Source organism: Ceratotherium simum, unplaced genomic scaffold, assembly GCF_057802395.1.
Source record: "Ceratotherium simum simum isolate JZ-2026a unplaced genomic scaffold, ASM5780239v1 HiC_scaffold_51, whole genome shotgun sequence".
NCBI lineage: Eukaryota > Metazoa > Chordata > Mammalia > Perissodactyla > Rhinocerotidae > Ceratotherium > Ceratotherium simum.
Genome location: NW_028261267.1, coordinates 186,170 through 207,227, shown reverse-complemented (window position 1 = coordinate 207,227; position 21,058 = coordinate 186,170). Strand labels below are relative to the sequence as shown.

The window sequence follows — 21,058 nt, the reverse complement described above, 5'->3', positions numbered from 1 at the left end:
GTGACATTCTCATTGTGGTTTTTGATTTGCATTCCCCTGGATGATTAGTGATGTTGAGCATCTTTTCATGTGCTTTGATGTCGGCCATCTGGATGGCTTCTTAGGAAGAAAATGTCTGTTCCAGATCCTCCAGCTATTTTTGAAATAGATGGGTTGTTTTATTTGCTATTGAGTTATGAGTACTTTACATATTTCAGATATTAATCCCCTAATTAGATATATGATTTGCAGACGTTTTCCCCCATTTGGCAGGAGAACCTCGTTTGTTGAAGCTTTCCTTTGATGTGCAGTTTACAAGTTTCTAAACTTATTAGTTTAATGTAGTCCCACTTTGTTTTATTTTTCATTTTGCTGTTGCCTTTGCTTTTGCATGTCAAATTGAAGAAATCATCTCCACGAGACTGAGTCATGTGAAGGACACTTACCCTCTGTTTTTCTTCTCTGGAGTTTTATGGTTTCAAGGTCTTGAAGTACGAATCTTTAATCCACTTTGAGTTAGTTTTGTTTGCCCAGATTCGTTCTTTCGCATGTGGCTGTCCAGTTTCCCAATGTTGTTCTAATTGGAAAAGACTGTCCTTTACCTACTATATATTCTTGCCAGGTCCTTTCTCATGAATTAATAAGATCATATAGGTGTGAAGAGTTTATTTCTGGGTTCTATGTGTCTGTTTTCATGCACCAATATCATACTGTTTTGATTACTATAGCTTTGAATTACAGTTTTGAAATCAGGCAGCAGGAATCCTCCAGAGCTTTTGTTCTTCTTCCCTAAGATTACCTTCACTTTTTTGGACTGTTGTGTAGTTTCTATGGACAATTTCATGATTGTTTGCTTTCTATTTCTATGCAAAATGCCTTGCGAATTTTGGAAAGGTTTTACTAACTGAATATGTAGATTGCGTTGGGTAGTATGGCCACATTTTAACAATACTAATTCTTCCAATCCATGACCAGCTGCTGGAATATCTTTCTTGTTTGTGTTTTCTTCCATTTCTTTTATCATTTTCTTATAGTTTTTTTCAGTTTTTATATAGGTCTTTCACCTCTTTGGATGGAGTTGTATTCCTACAGGTATTTTCATTCATTTTAAGATGCAATTGTTAATGAGGAGTTGTTTTCTTAATTTCTATTTCCTGATATTTCATTATTAAAAGCTTATAGAAGTGCAACAGATTTTTATATATTGGTTTCCCCGTATCCTGTAACTTTACCAAATTTGTTTTATTAGTTCAAACAGGTTTTTGGTAGAATTACTTTGGGGTTTTCTATAATATAACACCATGTCATCTATAAATAATAATAGTTTTACTTCTTCCTTTTCAAAACTGGATGCTTTTGTTTCTTTTCTTGCCTAATTGTTCACTAAGCTCAGGACTTCAATACTATGTTGAATAAAACTGTGCAAGAGTGGCCAATTCCTGTCTTGTTCTATTGACCTTAGAGGAGAAGCTTTTTCAGCTTTTCACCATTGTGTGTAGTGTTGGCTCTGGGCTTATCATATATGGCCTTTATTATGTTGAGGAACTTTCCCTCTGTACCCACTGTGTTGAGTAAAGTAAACTGTGAGATTTTTCAAATGCTTTTTCTCTGTATCTATTGAGGTGATCATATAATTTTTATCACCATTTTTGTTAATATAGTATATTGCATTGATTGATTTGGGAATGTTGACCCATCCTTGCATCCCTGGAATAAAATCCCACTTGATCATGAGTGTCTGAGCATTTTGATGTATTGTTGAATTTGGTTTGCAAATATTTTGTTGAGGATTTTTGCTGTCAATGTTCAACAGAAATTGTGGATAAAGTGAAATTTTCTTCTCTTCGGCTGGTTGTCCATGTTTGGTTTTTGGAATTAGGGTAATGCTAGCCATGTTGGAGATACCATGAGTTTGGGAGTATTCCCCCTCCTTTTGAAGAGCTGGCATTAATTCTTGCTTTAAATATTTGGTAGAAATTCACCAGTGAAGTCACCTTTCTCCTGGACTCTTATTTTGGGGAGGTTTTGATTACTAACTGAGTCTCCTTACTACAAATTAATCTGTTCTGATTTTTCTATTTTCTTCTTGATTTAGATCTTGATAGTTTTGTATGTTTCTGAGAAATTTATCCATTTTTGTAGGTTGTCCAATTTTGTGGTATAATTGTAGAACTGAGTTGTCTCTTATTAGCCTTTTGTATTTCTGTGGTCCTTACAGTAGAGAATGTCTCCTCTTTTCCACTTCCTGATTTTATTTACTTGAGTCCTCTCTCTTTTTATTTTGGTGGAAGTCCATTAAAGGTTTTGTCCAATTTTGTTTATCTTTCCAAAACACCAGCTCTTACTTTTCTGTTGGATCTCTTCTACTGCTCCCTTTGTCTCCATTTCATTTATTTCTTCCTCAGATTTTTGTTATGTCCTATCAGCTACTAACTTTGGGCTTCTTTTGTTCTTCTTTTCTACAAGCTCCTAGAGGTATAAAGTTGGTTTGTTTATTTCCAGATGTTTTGTTCCTGAATGTAGGCATTTATCGCCATGAATTTCCCTCTATAGAGCTGCTTTTGCTGCATCCCATCACTTTGCTATGTTTGTATTTCTATTTTCATCTGTCTCAAAGGTATTTTTGATTTCTCTTTTGATTTTTGTCTTTGACCCATTGTGGTTACTCTCAGTAGCATGTTGTTTAATCTCTACATAATTGTGGATTAGAATTTTCCAATTTTCTTCTTGCCATTGAATTCCAGTTTCATACCATTACTGTGGATCGAAAAGATGCTTGATATGATCGTTCAATTTTATTAAATGTAGTAAGATTTGTTTCTTGTACTTAACTTGTTTTGTGATTTATCCTGGAGACTGTTCCGTGTGCACTCTGAGAAGAATGTGTATTCTGTCTATACTTTCAGGATGCACAATTTTCTGCCATATGTCTGCAGCTTAAGTCCATCTGGTCTAATTTGGCATTTTAATATTGATGTTTTCTTATTGATTTTCTCTCAGCAAAAAGCATCTATCCCATTGATGAAAGTGGAGTATTAAAGTGCCCTACTATTATGTGCATTGCTGTCTGTTTACTCCCTTTATGTCTGTTAATAAAATTAATGTGCTTTTATATGTTTAAATGCTCCTCATGTTGGGCACATTGTCTATATTAGCAATCCTCCGTCCCTTGTTTTATTGACCCTTTTATTATTATGTAATGACATTCTTTCACAGGTCTTGTTACAATCTTTGTTTTAATGTCTATTTTGTCTGGATATATGCAAGATAGCTTCACCCCACTTTTCTTTTTGGTTTCCATTTGGAGAGAATATCTTTTTCCATCATTCACTTTCCAGTCTGTCTTGTGTTAATGTCTAAATGTGTCTCTTGCAGGCTGCATGTAAAAGATGGGTCTTCTTTTCATCTGTCATTTAGAGACTCTATCTCTCTTTTGATTGGAGAATTTTAAGTCTATTTACATCTAGAAAGTAATTATTGATATTATGTACTTATTGTATTTGGCGATTTTTTGTTCAATGTTGTTTTTCCTGCTGTTTTATAATTCCTCTGTTCTTTTCTTCTCTTGCTCTCAACTTCCTTTGTGAGTTTGATGACTTTCTGTTGTAGTATGCTTATATTCCTTTCTTTTTTAATTTTTGTTTATCTAATAGAGGTTTTGCTTTGGCGTTCACCATGTGGCTTGCCTAAAAATAATTCATAGTTATGAGGCTATTTTAACTTGATAACAACTTAAGTCTGAGTTGCATTCTAATGTTTTACATTTTTACTCATCTTTGAAGTCAAGAATACAAACCTTTATCTTGTGTATCTCTTAGAACAAATTAGTGTAGTTAAGGTATTTTTACTGTACTTTTGTCTCCAATCTTTCTACTACCTTTAGTAAGTGGATTAACCCAACCACCTTTACAGAACAGTAGATTTTCTGAATTCTACTCTATATTTTTCCTTTACCAGTGAAATCTGTATTCTTTCATATGTTTTCCTGTTACTAATTTGCACTGTTTCATGTCAGCTTAACAAAGTCCCTTTAACATTTCTCGGAAATCCCATCTAGTGTTACTGGACACCTTTAGCCTTTGCTTGTCTCAATATTCTTTATTTCCTCCTTCAAGTCAGAAAGACAGCTTTGCTAAGTAGAGTATTATTATTGGCAGCTTTTTCTTTCAACGGTTTGAAGATACTGTGTTATCTTCCTTCCTGACCTGAAAAGTTTGGTGCTGGAAAAATCTGCTTATAGTTCAATGGAGGTTCCCTTGTACATTACAAAGTTCTTTTTTCTCTTGTTACTTTTAAGGTTCTATCCTTGTCTTTATCTTTGGACATTTTAACTTCTAATGTGTGTTGGTGTCGCTCTCTTTGCATCCAACTTATTTGGAACTCTCTGTGTTTCCTGAATCTGAATACAATTTCCTTCCTCAGAGTAGGGAAGTTTTTGACCATCATTTCTTCTACGCTTTCTGCCCCTTTCTCTTTCTCTCTTCTCCCTCAGGGACTCCTATAATGTGTGAAAGTATTTGGCTTCCTGCTTTATGTTGTCCCATAAGTGCCATCTGCCATTTTCACTCATTCTCATTCTTTATTCTGCTCTAATTGGGGTGAATTCCACTCTCACCCTGTCTTTGGACTTCACTGATTCTTTCTTTTGATATGGAACCCTCTTATTGTAATTTTCAGTTTAGTTCTTGTATTTCTCAGCTCTGTGACTTCTATTTGCTACTTTCTTAACTTTTACTATCTCTTTGTGGAAATTCTTACTGTGCTCATTCTTTTTCTTTCTCTTTGAACTCAGTGAGCTTCTTTTTATAACCACTGTGTTGGAAGTCCTTTTCAGGCAAAAAAAAAACCACTTATATTCATTCTCTATTAAGATCTTTTGTCTGAAGTTTTATCTTGCTCTTTCATTTGGGTACATATTCCTTTGTTTCTTCACTTCTTCCTTTACTCTCTCTCTGGATTTCTATGCATTAGATAAAAACAGCCAGCTCTCGCAGTCTTGAAAGAGTGACTTCGCATAGGAGATGAACCTTATTGTTCAACTGTGTCTTAGCTCTTGATTGTCTCACCAGTCTTTGTGATTTATTTTTAGTGGCTCTCAGTAGTTGAGGGTGTGCCAAGACGTGTCAGTGTTACAAAGGGAGGATCTCAGTCAGCACCTTGACTCAGGCTGCCTGGAAGCCAAGACCACAGGCAGCAGGGTTTTTTTAATATATTTTTTAGTGAGGAAGATTCACCCTGAGGTAAATATCTGTGCCAATCTTCCTCTATTTTGTGTGTGGCTTGCTGCCTCAGCATGGCTGATGAGTGGTGTAGGTTCATGCCGAGGATCCAAACCTACAAGCCCGGGCTACATCAAGAGGAGCTCATCAACATAACTACTATGCCACAGGCCCAGCCTTGTCAGGCAGCATCTTCTAAAGTATGCAAAATGTACTCTCTTTCAGGGTAAGATTGGGATACGGGTACTTCTGCCTGCTCCGCTCTGAGCTGAGCTGTGGGTATTGCCCAGTGAAGACCTGTTTTTATTCTTGCTTCTGTCTTGTTGAACTTCAGAACACAAACCCCACTGGCCAGAGGGCCAGGCAATCAAGTGGTGATCCCTGGGCAGTAGCCACAAAAACTGGGGCAATTGATGTAAAAAGCCAGGACAATTGTATCCTTCCAGGAGCCTCTAGCACTCTTGAGCTTGGTAAATGGAGAGCATGAAGACAGCACCTGCCCTCCATGGTCTCTGGAAAGAGGAATACAGTCAGCCTTTAGTTTTGTGTTTAATTAGGAAGTCTTCTCCCCTCAGTCCTCAGCTATGAAACTAGGCTCAGGGCCTCTTTCACAGTAAGACCAGACTCCTCAGCCTTTTGCCTCTACTGTGCCTTTGGTTTGGTAGACACAAAATGCTTTTTCCGCTTGTTACAGTCCTGTGGGACTGTGGGAGTATAAGCCCTATGGGGCCACCTGTGCCAGAGTGCAGTGATCCAGAGGTATCCCTGGGCTGCTGCCATAGGAAATCATAGTACCAGATGAGGCACTGATACTGGTGAGCTGGAGCAAGGCAGAAGGGCAGCACACAGTGGTGTCTCCTGACCTCAGTCCCTGGAGAGCACTTAGTAGGCCCCCAGGTATGTCCTCAACCAGAAGCCTGCCCCTCAGGCCAAAGCTGCAGGACAAGCTAATAAGCCTATTTCACAGACAACGCAGGTTGTACTTCAGTCTGCATTGGCACTGTGCCATGTGGGTGTTAGATGGCCATAAACTTTCTCTCCATTTGCTATAGTCCCAGAGACTCCATATGACCACAAGCCCCACTGGCAACTAAAGCTATGTGAGCAAGGAACATCCCTGGTGGCAGCCGCCAAATCTTGTGCACCAGACGTGAAAACTGGGAACCAGACACTTGTACCAGCTCCTATTGGGGAGTTAATGGTGCTCTGGAGCATGGCAGATGGAAAGCGTGAAGATAGCACCACATTCCAAGGTGTCTGAGAGAGGATTAACACAGTCCTTAGAGGTGGCTTTAATTTTCAGAAATCTGACCATCAGTCCACAGCAATGAAGGTGACCCTAATCGGCCTCCTCCAGAGAAAAGAGCCTCAGAAAACTCTTTCTCCATTTGTTACAGTCCTTTGGAACCTGCAAGTGTAAGCCTTCCTGACCAGCAGAGCCAAGCAATCTAGAAGCATCTCCTGGGAAAGAGCCACAAAAATCAGAGTGTCAAAGAAGAGTACAAGCTCCTTTCTGGGAGATGCTGGTGATCTGGCATGAGACTGAGGAAGAGCACAAAAGATGGCATCCACTGGCCTTCATCTTTGGAGAGTATTTAAGTAGGCTACTAGATGTGAGTTAATTTAAATTCCTGCTCCTCAGGCCCATGCTTTATGATAGGCAACAAGCTTCTTTCCACAGAAGCTCTGGGTACTTTTTCAGTTGCCTTTCCTCTGCAACTGAGTCTCCGCTCAGGTGAGTCCACACATGTGGGCCTTTTAAAATCATTTCTCAGTTCATGTGTCTCAGTTCATTGCTCTGTGGATCTTTCGGGACACAAGACCCGTTGGCTTTCAAAGCTAGATGCTTACGTGCTCATATCTTAGGTACTGGGCTGAAAGTTGTTGTAGGCTAGATGTGGGGTTCAAACTCCTTCACTCCTCAGGGAAAATCTTTGTGTTTTGAATTGCCTCCTGATTGTGGGTCACCATGCTAAGGTTGAGGTTTATGGCGCAGATGTGTCCTGTCTCACCTACCGACTTTCATGTGTGTTTTTCTGCTTTTCTCTGATGGTGTGGGAGTCACTCATAGTTAGCTTTTTGGGTTTTTTTCAGAAGAAATTTGTTCTTGTATATAGCTGTGAATTTGATATGCCTGTGTGGGTGGATATGAGTTCCGGTCCTCCTACATTGCCTATCCTTAATCAGTTAGCTAAGGAAAAATATTTAAATCCATGTTTATGGCTGGTTTTTGAAAATGACACATCAGCCCAACTGTGTGTCTGGATCTCAGCAAGTTTATTCTACAAGGGACCTTCTGGAAGTTCTTGTGGACATGATGGGGAAATATATGGGTTAGATGGTTTATCTGATAGTTTATTTTATTAAATGACCTTTATGTGATTCTCAGATGTAGGACTTTTTGTTCTTAGGCCTGCTCCATTACTCACTCTGTGTCATCAAACAGTTTTAAGATTTTCTGAGGATATGCAGTACAAATTCACAGCGGGACTGGACAGAGGGCGTAAATGTACTGAATCACATTAGTACAGAGATTCATTATTCCAAAGGAATCCTCTTATGCTAGATTGAATCTAATAACATGACATTTAGTGGTGATAACTATAAGATCCTTGGCTTGAGTCAAAGGAATTAGCTGCAGTAATATAGACAGTTTGAAATATTTTTTAAAAATTAGGTGTTATTTTCAATCAATGTTGTGATCAGTTTGAGTCAAAACTATGAGGCAAGCACCATAACTGCTAATGAGACCACAACCCTCACCGGTAGAAGTGTAAGAGTTAGAATGAAGCTGTTCTAAATCTTGCCGACGCCAATGCTGATCAGACCATATGTGAAATATTATATTTGCTTCCAGAAAATGATCTTGTTGGATGGTAAAAACAGATTTAAGTGTTCCCAAATCAAAGGGAAAAATAGCAAGGGGCTCAGTCCTGTGACAATAGTAACACCTACTTTTATTATGCCCCTTTGTGTACCTTTTGAAGAGAAATAATATCACTAGACTATTTTATTTATTTCAGATTCTTTTGGAAGCACCATAATGAGGTGGATAAATCCATGTTTATTCTGGAAATCAGACAAATCTCATGAGTTCAATTTTATCCTCTAGAATTTAATGAAAAAATTAATTAAATTCCTTAAGCCTTCTTCTTGAAAATCCAGAGTCAAGCTGCTGTTTGTCAGGTATAGTTATTGTTAAATGACACACATCTTGGACGTATTATGATGAAATTCATCCCAAGGGGGTGAAGACAAAATACTCTCTCAACTCCCCCCAAAACTGGTGGGTAAAAACTAGAATGTTGCTTTAAAAAGAATGAGACTAAATGAGCATTTTAATCTCAATATTGGAAGCTTCAAAAAAGTGGTGAAAACATTTATCAGTGATAAGAGTTATGGACTTAAGCCAAGAATCTATGCCTATAGAAGGTACCATTCACAAATCCTTGTTAAAGAAAGACATTAGTATCTGCAAGGATTCAAAGTTCATAATCCACTTAATGAGTCTGTAGAAACAACTGGAAAAATGTCTCTAACCAAAGAAAAAAGAAAATTCAGCAGTGATCTTAAGGAAGATGAAGATGATAATGAATACTTGGTGCATGTATATCTGTGTAAGTGTGTGTGTGTTGGAACTTTTTTTAACATGATGCATAAAGTTTATTGTAATAGAATCCCATTTCATGGAAAAAACTTGTACTAGTCTGGTATTAAAAGTGTTAGATTATCGCTAAATCTTCCAATGGAGAGGGCAAATTTTTCTAAAATGTGTTATATATAAATGTGTGATAAACAACACAGCACTTAAACATATATGTTAAAATTATTTAATATATTAGATTAACTCAACAAATTGTTAGTATATTATACCTCATTTAAAAATTTTTATAAAACGTATTTAAATACATCTCATTCTCCAGGTAAAATTAGAAATAAACAATCCGTTGTTTACCATAATCTTAACTATTTGAATATTAAGAAATATTCCTACTTCATTTCTCTAGAGAGATAAAGAAAGGAAAACTTGGCTCTGTGACTAATTTGAGGCATGAATAAGAATTTGTTTTTCTGTGTGATGTGATCAATGGAAAATTTTTGTTCTTCACTCTATTTCTCACATTGTTTGCAGTATATAGAAAACAAACTAACGAATGTTAATCCACAAAACAAAAACAAAAGCAAAAAACTTCGTTGTCTTCCTACATTGGAGTTAGTGTGAGAAGAAAAGACAGGACTCTGATTTCTGATGAGAATAGAAAAAGAAAGGAAAAGAAGACAGATGAGCTGAGTGATAAGATCAGTACTTTCATCTCTCAATCAAGATGCTCATTTAATCCACCAGGGCTGGGTGACATGTACTCAAGGAGACTTTATTAAACATATCTGTGCAGTTTTCTTTCTGGAGAGTTTTCATACAAGTTTCTATATCATATGATCCACAAGACATAATTTTGTCTTCATTACCAAGGACTTCCTCACATACCTTAGTCATCCGAATTTTATAACTTTTCTTGTCCAAGAAACTCTAATGCAATGAGTATCATTATAAAGAGAAGAGAATCTAATTGGCCAATAAACATTCATGTCTAATTTGATTTTTATTGAGGTAAAACGTTGTTTATACCGGTTTTGTTATGTTTTTTTTATTGCTAGTGAAGCCTTGTGATTTTCCAGAAATAAAACATGGACGTCTACATTATGAAGATTATTATAAACCATACTTTCCAGTACGTATAGGACAACATTACTACTATTACTGTGATCAAAATTTTGTGACTCCTTCAGGACATAAAGGGGGTTATCTTTATTGCAGACAAGAAGGATGGTCACCAACAGTACCCTGCCAAAGTAAGTAAACCTCTTTATAATTGTATATATACAAATATTTCAGAGAGTGGAGGGACTTAAACACTTCAGTGAATACAATTGAGTCTTCTATGAAAAAAATAAGGCCAAAAGATGAGTTCTATGAGCAAAATGACCAATATACATCTTTCTTTTCACGAGGACCTCTTCATGAAAATCACATGAGAGATAAAAAGAGAGGCTTTATAAGAATATCTACATTATTTATATATATTTAAATTTAAAACTAAAGGTAAAAAATATTCAGTATTAATTTTTTATTTTTAAAAAATATTTGGTAGTAACTTTAGTATTTCTTAAATTCTATATTATTTTGGAAGGTTATTTATTCCAATTTAAATATTGTAAGGATAGTTGTCAGTTTACCATTTTTGACAAATTTATGGGTTTTTAAAATTTTTCATTTATCATTTTTATGATCCTTAGGACGATGTATTTTCAATTACATGGAACATGGAAATTATCCATATTGGGAAAAAATTATTTTACAGGGTCAATCTGTAAAAGTTGAATGCCATTCTGGCTACAGTCTTCCAGATGAGCAGACATTAATGACATGTAATGGAGAATGGCTGGTCCCCACCTCCCAGATGCATCCGTGTCAGTAAGTACACTGGTGTATAATCCTAACATGTTTATGATTTGCTAAGACTCGTCTATATTACCTGTGACAAAATGTTTATATCAACTGCTTATTTGGCCAATGGACCTGTTTGATTTTAATTTTTTCCAAGTGTGTATGAATGGATATAAAAATGTCTTGATACATATATAGCAAAATAAATGAGCCTACTGATAGACATTATTCAAGAAAATGGTTTCCTTCATTAAGTAGTAGATAATAACAACAATAAACAAACACATAGGGACAGAGATTGGATTGGTGGTTACCAGAGGGGAAGGGGGAGGGGGAGGGTGAAAGGGATAATTCGGTACATGTGTGTGGTGATGGGTTGTAATTAGTATTTTGGTGAGTGAACATGATGTAGTCCATGCAGAAATAGAAGTACAATGATGTACACCTGAAATTTTTGCAATGTTATAAACCAATGTTACTGCAATAAAAAAAAAAAAAAAAAAAAAGAAAATGGTAAAAGTGCCACAAAGAAGAAACATGTAATAATATAGTGATATCAGCGAGATGACAGAAAAGAAGTTTCCATTTATTTCCCCACAAAGAACACTGACTTGGACAATGACCCATGGACAAGAGCACCTTTTTTTTGAGTTGAGGAATCCAGCAGAGACATTTCAGCTCACCATTGGAGCAAAAATATCCCAGATTGGATATATTGAAGAGGGTGAGAGGTACAGTTTCACTTACCTGAGTCACCCCTCCCCTACAGTGGCACAGCTCAGTGCCAAGAGAGATCCACTCGGCCCAAGATTTTCTCACTGGGGGAAAGAAAGAGACCGTTAGTGAGTGTTTGACATCCTCAGCTGTGGGCATCACTGACAAAAGGGCCCATTTCTACCCCAACACATGCAGAATACTGGGGTGATCTGCATGATTGGCTGGTTTGAGAAGAGCTTGGAGCACAACATACAGGCTCAGAATGTCTCAAGGGACACAAATCCTACTAAGCACTTTGCAGACTTCATCAGGAACCCTGACCACTAGCCACTGAAGATGCCTTGCCTGCAGGTCCTGCTCACCCACACGCACCCCAACACATCTCACCCACACACTCCCATCCCATGGTCAGCTCCCTGTGTATATTTCCCAAAGTAGCAAATACTAGCCTTTGAACATAGCTCGTGTGCAAACTCAGAAAGCCAATCTCACTCCACAGGAATGGGGGAAAGCATAAACTTAATCTTTCAGCATTTCTTCAGGGAAAGCAAACAGGAAGCTGTTAGCACCCAGACTGGCTTTCCAAGACTGAGGGAAGGCGTACACTGTAAGAATTCCCTCCCAGGAGGTAACAAGAATGTAGAGCCAGTATATCCACAGAGAAGGTCTGAAAAAGCATCAGAATCCCTAGCAGGGGTGACAGAAGTTATTTCTTTACCAAATTCAGTCAGTAAAGACTAGAAGAATTCACTGCTTCTTTAAATGCAAAGACAGCAATGCAACACTTCAAGAACCATGGAAAATCAAGGAAATGTGATACCACAAAATGCACACAATATTTTTCCAGTAACTGAACCCAAATAATGAAGTTCTATGATTAGCCTATTAAATAATTCAAAATTCTTCAAAATTCTTGTTTTTAGGAAGCTCAGTGAGCTACAAGAAAACACAAAAGGACAGTTCAAGCAAATCAGGAAAACAATGAGAAACAAATCATAAAAAGAAATAAACAGAAATTCTGGAACTCAAGAACTCAATGAGTGAAATGAAAAATACAATGAGAGTATCAACTACAGACTTTACCAGACAGAAGAAAGAATATGTGAAGTAGAAGGCAGGATATTTGAAAGTTTCTAGTCAGAGGAAAACAAAGGAAAAATAACTATAGAATGAAGAGAGCCTACGTGAATTGTGGTAGTTTATGAAGTGAAACATTGTAGGCATTAAGAGATTCCCAGAATGAGATAAGTTAGAGACAGGGGCTGACAGTTTATTTAAAGAAATAATTTCTAAGACCTTACCAAATCTGGGAAGAGATATGGATTATCAAAATGAAGAAGCTCACAAGACCCCAAACATATTCAAGACAAAAAATCTTTTACAATACCCATTATAATAAAAATGGCTGAAACCAAAGACAGAGAGAATTTAGAAAGAAGCAAGAGCAAAAAATACCTCACATTCACGGGAACCCCCATAAGGATATCAGGAGATTTATCAACAGAAACCTTGATGGAGGGGAGAGTGGGATGATATATTCAAAGTGATGAAATAAAGAAAAAACTTTCAACCAAGAATATATTACTCAGCAAAGCTGCCTTACAGAAATGAAGGAGCGGTAAAGACTTTACGAGACAAATCAAGGTTGAGGGAATTCTTGAACACTAGACCTACCTTACAAGAAATGCTAAAAGCAATTCTTCAAGTTGAAATGTAAGGACATTAATTTCTAACATGGGAACATATAAATGTATACAACATACTGGAAAGGTAAATATATTGTTAAATTTAGAATACTCGAATTCTTTAATATGTTGGTGTAAAAGTCACTTAATTCCTATATAGAGATCAAAGGACAGAAGTTTTAAAAATAGCTATAGCTACAATAATTTGTTAATGGATACTCCATAGAAAAATATGTAAATTGTGACACAGTACCATAAAATGTGCGGAGGGAAATCAGAGGGTATAGTTCGTGTGTGCAAACAAAGTGAATTTGTTATCAGCTTAAACTAGATTGTTATATCTATGATATTGTATGTAAGTTACATGGTAACCATAAAGCAAAACCTATAGTAGGTTCAGAAAAGATAAAGAGAAAGAAATCAAGGTATAGCACTATGGAAAATCATCAATTTTCAAACGAAGGCAGCAAGAGAAGGAGAAAGGAACAATGGAACTATGAAGCACTTAGACAACAATTAATTAAATTGAATTGCTAAGTCCTTACCTATCAATGATTACTCTGAATGTAAATGAATTGAATTATCCAATCAAAAGACACAGAAGGCTGACTGGATCGAAAAATAAAAGACTCAACTAGGCAAGACTGGCTGTAGCTTTTAAGACACACATAGGCTGAAAGTAAAGGGATGGAATAAGATACTCTATGGAAATGGAAACTGAAAGAACCCAGGTGTAGCTAAACTTATATTGGACAAATAAACTTTAAGTCAAATAGTAACAAGAGACAAAGAAGTCATTATACAGTGATGGAGGGGCCAAATCATCAAGAGGCCATAACAATTGTAAATATATGTGCATTCGACATTGGAGCACCTAAATATATTGAACAAGTACTAACATATCTGAAAGGAGAAAGAGATATATGATAGATATAGAAATAAAATATAATAGAAATAGAAATATGATAATAGTAGGAGACGTCAATACAGCACTTTTAACAATAGATGGATCATCCACCGAGAAATTCAATAAGGAAATGTTGAACTTGAAATGTACTTTTGACCAAATGGACCTAACAGACATATATAGAACTTACCATCCAACAGCAGCAGAATATATATTTTCTGAAGTGCACACGGTACATTCTCCAGGATAGATAAGATAGTAGGTCACAAAACAATTCTTAAAATTTTTAAGAAGTTTAAAATCATACCGAATATCTTCTCCGACTACAGTGGTATGAAAGCAAATATCAACAACAGAAGGAAAACTGGTAAATTCACAAATAAGTGCAAATTAAACAACTCACTCCTTCTAAAAGAATGAATCAAAGAAGACAAAATATATCTTAAAAGATACAATAAGAAACCACAACATACCAAAGAGCTGTGAAAGTAGTTCTGGGAGAAGTGTTTATAGTGATAAATACCTACATTAAGAGAAAAGAATGATCTCAAAAAAAAAAAATCCAACTTTATACCTCAAAAACGAGTAAAAGAACTAAGTAAGCCCAAAGTCAACAGAAGGAAGAAAATAAGCAATATCAGAGTAGAAATACATGAAGTAGAGACTAGAAAATAATGTATATAAAAAATCAACAAAACTAAGACCTACCTTTTTTAAAAAAGATAAACAAAATTGATGAACCTAAGGTTCATTAGAGGAAAAAAGAGACATTCAAATAAATAAAATCAGAAATAAAATTAAAGACATTACAACTGGTGCCACAGAAATACAAAAGATTATAGACACAATTCTACAATTATACACGAACAAATTGGATAACCTGGAAGAAATGGATAAGTACAGAGAAACATAGAACTTACCAAGACTGAATCATAAAGAAATAGAAAACCTGAATGGACCAATGACAAGGAATATGAGATTTAACAGTGATCAAAAACATTCCTCCAGAGAAAAGCCCAGGACCAGAAGTTTTCAGTGGTGAATTCTACCAAACATTTAAAGAAGAATTAATGCCAATCTTTCTCAAACCATTCTAAATAATTGAGGATAGGAGAGAACACTTCCAAAATCATTTTATGAGGTCAACATTACCTTCATACCAAAGCCAGACATGAACACTACTAGAAAAGAAAATTATAAGCCAATATCACTGATCAACATAGATGCAAACATGCTCAACAAAATATTAGCAAACTGAATTCAACAGCACATTAAGAGAACACACCATGATGAAGTTGGTTTTATCCATGGGATTCAAGCATGGTTCAGCAGAGGCAAATCAGTAAAATTGACACACCACATTGACAATATGAAGGGTAAAAATCATATGATAATCTCAATGGATGCCAAAAATGCATTTGACAAATTTCAACATCCGTTTATGATTAAAAAAAAAAATACCATTGGGGCTGGTGCCATGGAGTAGTGGTTAATTTTGGCAGGTTCCGCTTCAGCCTATGGGTTCATGTGGATGGATCCCAGGCTCAGACCTACACCACTTGTCAGCCATGCTATGGCAGCGACCCAATACAAAATAGAGGAAGATTGGCACATATGTTACCTCAGGGCTGATCTTCCTCAAGCAAAAAACAAGGAAGATTGGCAGAAAGGTTAGTTCAGGGTGAATATTCCTTGGCAAAAAAAAAAAAAAAAAAAGTTACTCTTAACAAATTAGGCACTGCAGGAACATACCTCAACATAATAAATATCAGGCATGAGAAGCCCACAACTAACATCATACTCAACAACGAAATGGTGAAAGCTTTTTCTCAAGGATCAGGAAAAAACTAGGGTGTCCACTCTCACCATTTCTCTTCAGTATAGTACGGGACGTCCCAGCCAAAACAATTAGGCAAGGAAAGGACATAAAATGCATCCAATCTGGAAAGAAAGAGGTAAAATGTTCTCTGTTTGCAGCTGACATGATCTTATACATAGAAAAGCCTAAAGACTCCACCAAAAAACTCTTAGATTTAATAAAAGAATTCATTAAAGCCACAGGACACAAAATCAACAGATGAAAATCATTTTCATCTATACATGAACAATGACCTATCAGAAAGAGAAATTAAAACAACAACGATTTACAATAGCATCAAAAATAAGAAAATATCTAGGAATAAATTTAACCAAGGAAGTGAAAGACTTGTAACCTGAAAACTATACCATATAGTTGAAATAAATTGAAGAAAACATGAATATATGGAAAGGTATCCCATGTTAATGGACTGAAAACATTAATATTGTTAAAATGTTCATACTACCCAAAGTGACCTACAGATATAAAGCAATCCATCAAAATCCCACTGACATTTTTCACAGAAAGATAAAAAATAATCCTAAAATTCTTGTGGAACCACAAAGAACACCCGAATAGCCAAAACAATCCTGAGAGAGAAGAACAAAGCTGGAGACACCACACTTCCTGATTTCATACTATATTACAAAGTGATAATAATGAAAAGTATATGGTACAGAAACACAGATCAATAGAACGGAATCAGGAGCCCATAAATAAACCCACGCATATAGAGTTAACTAATATTTGAGAAGGGAGCTAAGAATAAACAATGGGGAAAGGAATGTCTTCAGTAAACAGTGTTTGAAAGACTGGTTATCCACAACCAAAGGAATGAAATGAGACCCCTGTATTACATCACTGACGAAAATTACTCTAAATGGATTAAAGACTTAAATCTAAGACTTGAAACCATAAAATTCCTAGAAGAAAATGTAACAAAATATCTTCTGGACATTGGTCTAGGCAACGATGTTTTTTTTCATATGACACCAAAAGCACAGGCAATAAAAGCTAAAATAAATAAATAGGACTACATCAAACTAAAATGCTTCTGCTCAGCAAATCAACAAAATGAAAAAGCAACCTGTGGAATTGGAGAAAATATTTGCAAACCATATATCAGATAAGGGGTTAATAAAAAAATATTATAGGGAACTTATACAATTCCATAGCAAAATAAACAACCAATCCAATTAAAAAATGGGCAAAGGATCTGAATAGATGTTTTTCCGAAGAATGCATGTAAATAGCAAACCAGTACATGAAAAAGTACTCAAAATCACTCATGATCATGTATATGCGAATCAAAATCTCAAGGAGCTATCTCCGCATATTTGTTAGAATGGCTTTTATCCAAAAGACAAGAGATACGTGCTGGTGAAGATGTGGAGCAAAGGGAATACTTGTACATTTTTTGGTGGGGAGGTAATTTGTTACAGCTATGTGGAAAACAGCATGGAAGTTCCTCAGAAAGTTAACTGTCATATGATCCCACTTGGGCTATATTTCTGAAGGAAATGAAGTCAGTATCTGGAAGAGATATCTTCACCCACATATTCACTGCAGTATTATTCACAATAGGCAAGCTATTGAAACATCCAAGTGTCCATGGATGGATGAACAGATAAGGAAGATGTGGTATGTATATATACAATGGAATATTACCCAACCATGAGAAAGAAGGAAATCCAGCCATTTACAACTTGGATAAACCTAGAGGACGTTATGTTAAGCGTAATAAGCCAGAGAAAGACAAATACTTCTTGATAAAACTGATATGCGGAACCAAAAAAGAAGCAAGAAAAAGAAAAAGTCAAGTTTATAGAAACAGAGAGTAGAATGGTAGTTACCAGGGGCTGGGGAGGGGGGGAAATTGGGAGATGCTGATCCAAGGGTGTAAGCCTTCAGTTATAAGATGAATAATTCTGGAGATCTAATGCACAGCGTGGTGACTATAGTTAGTTATAATGTATTACATACTTGAAATTTGCTAAGACTATCTCTTAAGCATTCCAACAACAACAAAATGATACCTATATGAGGTGATATATGTGTTAATTAACTTGATTTTTAGAATCATTTCATAACTTATATGTGTACCAAATCATCTCACTGTACACTTTACATATATACAATTTTGTCAATTATATTTCCAAAAAGCTAGGGAGGGAAACTGTAATAGACATACAAAAGATAAGGAGAAAAGAGTCAAAGCAAATATCTACAAAACATAATCAAATAACAAAGGAGGACATCAAATGGGGAAGAGATTGAAAAAACTATTGCAAAACAGAAAACAAGTAGCAAAATGTCAAAAGTAAATCTTCACCTATCAATAATTACTTTAAATGTAAATAGATTAAGCTCAAGTATTAAAAGGAATAGAGTACCTGAATGATTACAAAAACAGAACAAATGATGTATTATCTATAGAAGACTCACTTTAGACTTAAAGAGACAACTAGAATAAAAGTGAAGGGATGGAAAATAATATTTCACTCAAATTGCAACTAAAAGAATGCAGGAGTGGCTATTTTTATATCAAAAATTTTAACTTTATGTCCAAAACTGTCTCCAGAGACAAAGGTCATTATATAATAATAAAAAAGTCAATTCAACAGGAAGGTGTAACAATTTTAAACATATGTGCACCTCACATTTGAACACCTAATCATATAAAGCAAACATTGACAGGTTTGAAGAGGAGAAATTGACAGCAGTACAGTAATTTTGAGTTGATTTTTGTATATGGTATCAGATAAGGGCCCAATTTTATTCTTCTGTATCTGGGTATCCAGTGTTCTTAACACTGTTTGTTGAAGGAACACCTTTCCCCAGGGTGTGTCCTTGGCACGCTGGATGAAGATCAGTTGACTGTATATGTGTGGATTTATTTCTGGATTCTCTGTCCTTTTCCATTGATCTATTTGTCTGTTTTTATGCGAGTAACATACTGTTTTGACTAGTGTAGCTTTGTAATATACTTTGAAATCAGGAAGTGTGATATCCTCAGCTTTGTTCTTGCTCAAGATTGCTTTGGCCATTCAGGATCTTTTGTAGTTACCTATTAATTTTAGGATTGTTTTTCCCATTTCCGTAAAGAATGCCATGGGGATTTTGAGTAGGATTGCATTGAATCTGTAGGTCCCTTAGGGTAGTATGGACATTTAACAATGTTGAAGACTCCAATCCATGAACACTGGATGTCTTTCTGTTTATCTGTCTTCTTTAATTTCCTTCATTCATGTATTATAATTTTCAGTGTACAAGTTGTTCACTTATTTGGTTAAGTTTATTCCTAAGCATTACATTCTTTCTCTTGTTAATGTAAATGTGATTGTTTTGTTAATTTCCTTTTCAGATAGTTTGTTGTTAGTGTGTAGAAATGTTTCTAATTTTTCTATGCTGATTTTTTTTCCTGTAACTTGTTGAAGTTGTTTATTAGTTCTAACAGCTTTGTTCAATCTGTAGGATTTTCTACGTATAAGATCATGTCATCTACATAGAGAGATAATTTTATTTCTTCCTTCCTAATTTGGATGCCTTTTATTTCTTTTTTAAATTTTTAATTTTTTAATGTTACATTTCTTATTGACGTAAGACTGGTTTATTACATGATAAACATTTCAGATGTATATTATTATATTTTAACTTTTGTATAAACTACCTGGTGTTCACCCCCAAAAGTCTAGTTGCCATCCATCACTGTAGTAGATTTGTGCCCATTTACCCCTTTCACCTCTTTTTGTGGACTAATTGCTTGGCTAGGACCTCCAGTACATATTGAACAAAAGTGGTGCGAGTGGGCACACTTGTCTTCCTCCTGGTTGTAGAAGAATCTATCATCATTGGCCCAGACAGAGATTCTGGGTGTTTCCCAAAACTCTGTGCTCAGCCAACCGGCTGTCTTTTTACTTAGCATTCCCCAGGAGTCTAGAGTAAGCCAAGTCTCATCAGTGTCCTGAGATAGGCAAGATAGAAGCCAGGCCCTCAAGAAGCAGCCAGAAAATTTGAGGTTCTAGATGTGTGGTCCAGTTCTTTCTCTACTCAGGGTGAGGCTGGGAGCCGGAGTTTCTCATTTCACTCACTCTGCACTGAGGTGGGGAGAGGAGTTGTGGCAATGCATTCACACTCCTTCAAACAGCATGCTCTTTCAAACCATTATTTTGCTCTCTGGAGCCCCTAGGCATCTAGCAAATTGTGATCTTTGGCAGCTCCCAGAGACAGGTTAATTAGAAGCCAGTTCCTGAGGCATCAGCTGGAAAAATTGAGGGTCTAGAGGCGTGATCTGTCTTCTTCCATGGGGAACTGGGAGCTGGGCTTTATGATCTGCTCCCTCTACACTCGGCTGGGGGTGGAACTGTGAGAAGTGCTCGCACACTCATTCATAACTGACACTTGGTCCTCTGTAGTCCCCGGGAGACTAGCATATGTTGGGCCCTTTACCTCCCAGTCAGGCGACTTAGAAGCCAGATCCTGGAGTAGCAGTTGGAAACTTGGGACACAAGATGTAGGGTTCCAACCGTTTGTTCCTCAAGGAGAAGCTGTGAGTTGGGCATTCCCTCCCAGCTGGATGGTGCTGTGCCAGGGGTGGGATTTATGATGAGACTGTATTGCAGTTTCTCCTACCACTTACCATTTTCTCACTTGCCTTGTCTGCAGGAATGTCTCAACCAGATTTGTATTTCTAATAAAGGGAATTGATACACCTGTAGCTGTTAATTCAGTTTGTGTGTGGGGAAGAGAGGTCGAGCCATCCTATTCCACCATCTTACTAACTTTTCTATATTTTTTTCAAATTTATACTTATATTGGGTTTTGTTGGCTTTTCTTTTTTAATTTCTTAAAGTGGAAACGGTTCTTGATTTTCAGTCTTTATTCTTTTCTAATATAGCTGTTTAATGGTAAAATTTCCCTCTCAGCACTACCTTAGTATCAATTCACAAAATTTTATTTAACATCTTTTTATTATCATTCAGTTAAAAGTACTTAATGTTTTCTCTTTTGCTGTCTTCTTTATCCATGGGTTATTGAATAAATGAAGCTGAGTCCTGTGCAGAGACGTAGTAAAGGACAAAAGTCTACTTTTACTGTTTCAAGTGAACTTGTACATAACTTAAGGAATCATCATTTTGGCCTTCCAAGATCAATGAATGTGTTGATCTTTGTCATCTTCTTTGAACTCCTTATATCCATATAGTTTTAAGCACCCAGTTATGATGATCAACATTTCAAAATCTCAGA

At 36.1% G+C, this 21,058-nt stretch overlaps 1 protein-coding gene across 1 annotated transcript in view; it reads left to right on the top strand.

The window, feature by feature from the left end:
- The first annotated feature begins 8,727 nt into the window (after window positions 1-8,727).
- The window catches only part of LOC106800088 (complement factor H-like), a 126,861-nt gene continuing 114,530 nt past the window's right edge, over window positions 8,728-21,058 (top strand). The window contains 4 exon segments of the mRNA XM_087428469.1: window positions 8,728-8,815; window positions 9,855-10,049; window positions 10,494-10,627; window positions 10,629-10,671. Coding sequence (XP_087284595.1) covers window positions 8,728-8,815; window positions 9,855-10,049; window positions 10,494-10,627; window positions 10,629-10,671 — 460 coding nt within the window.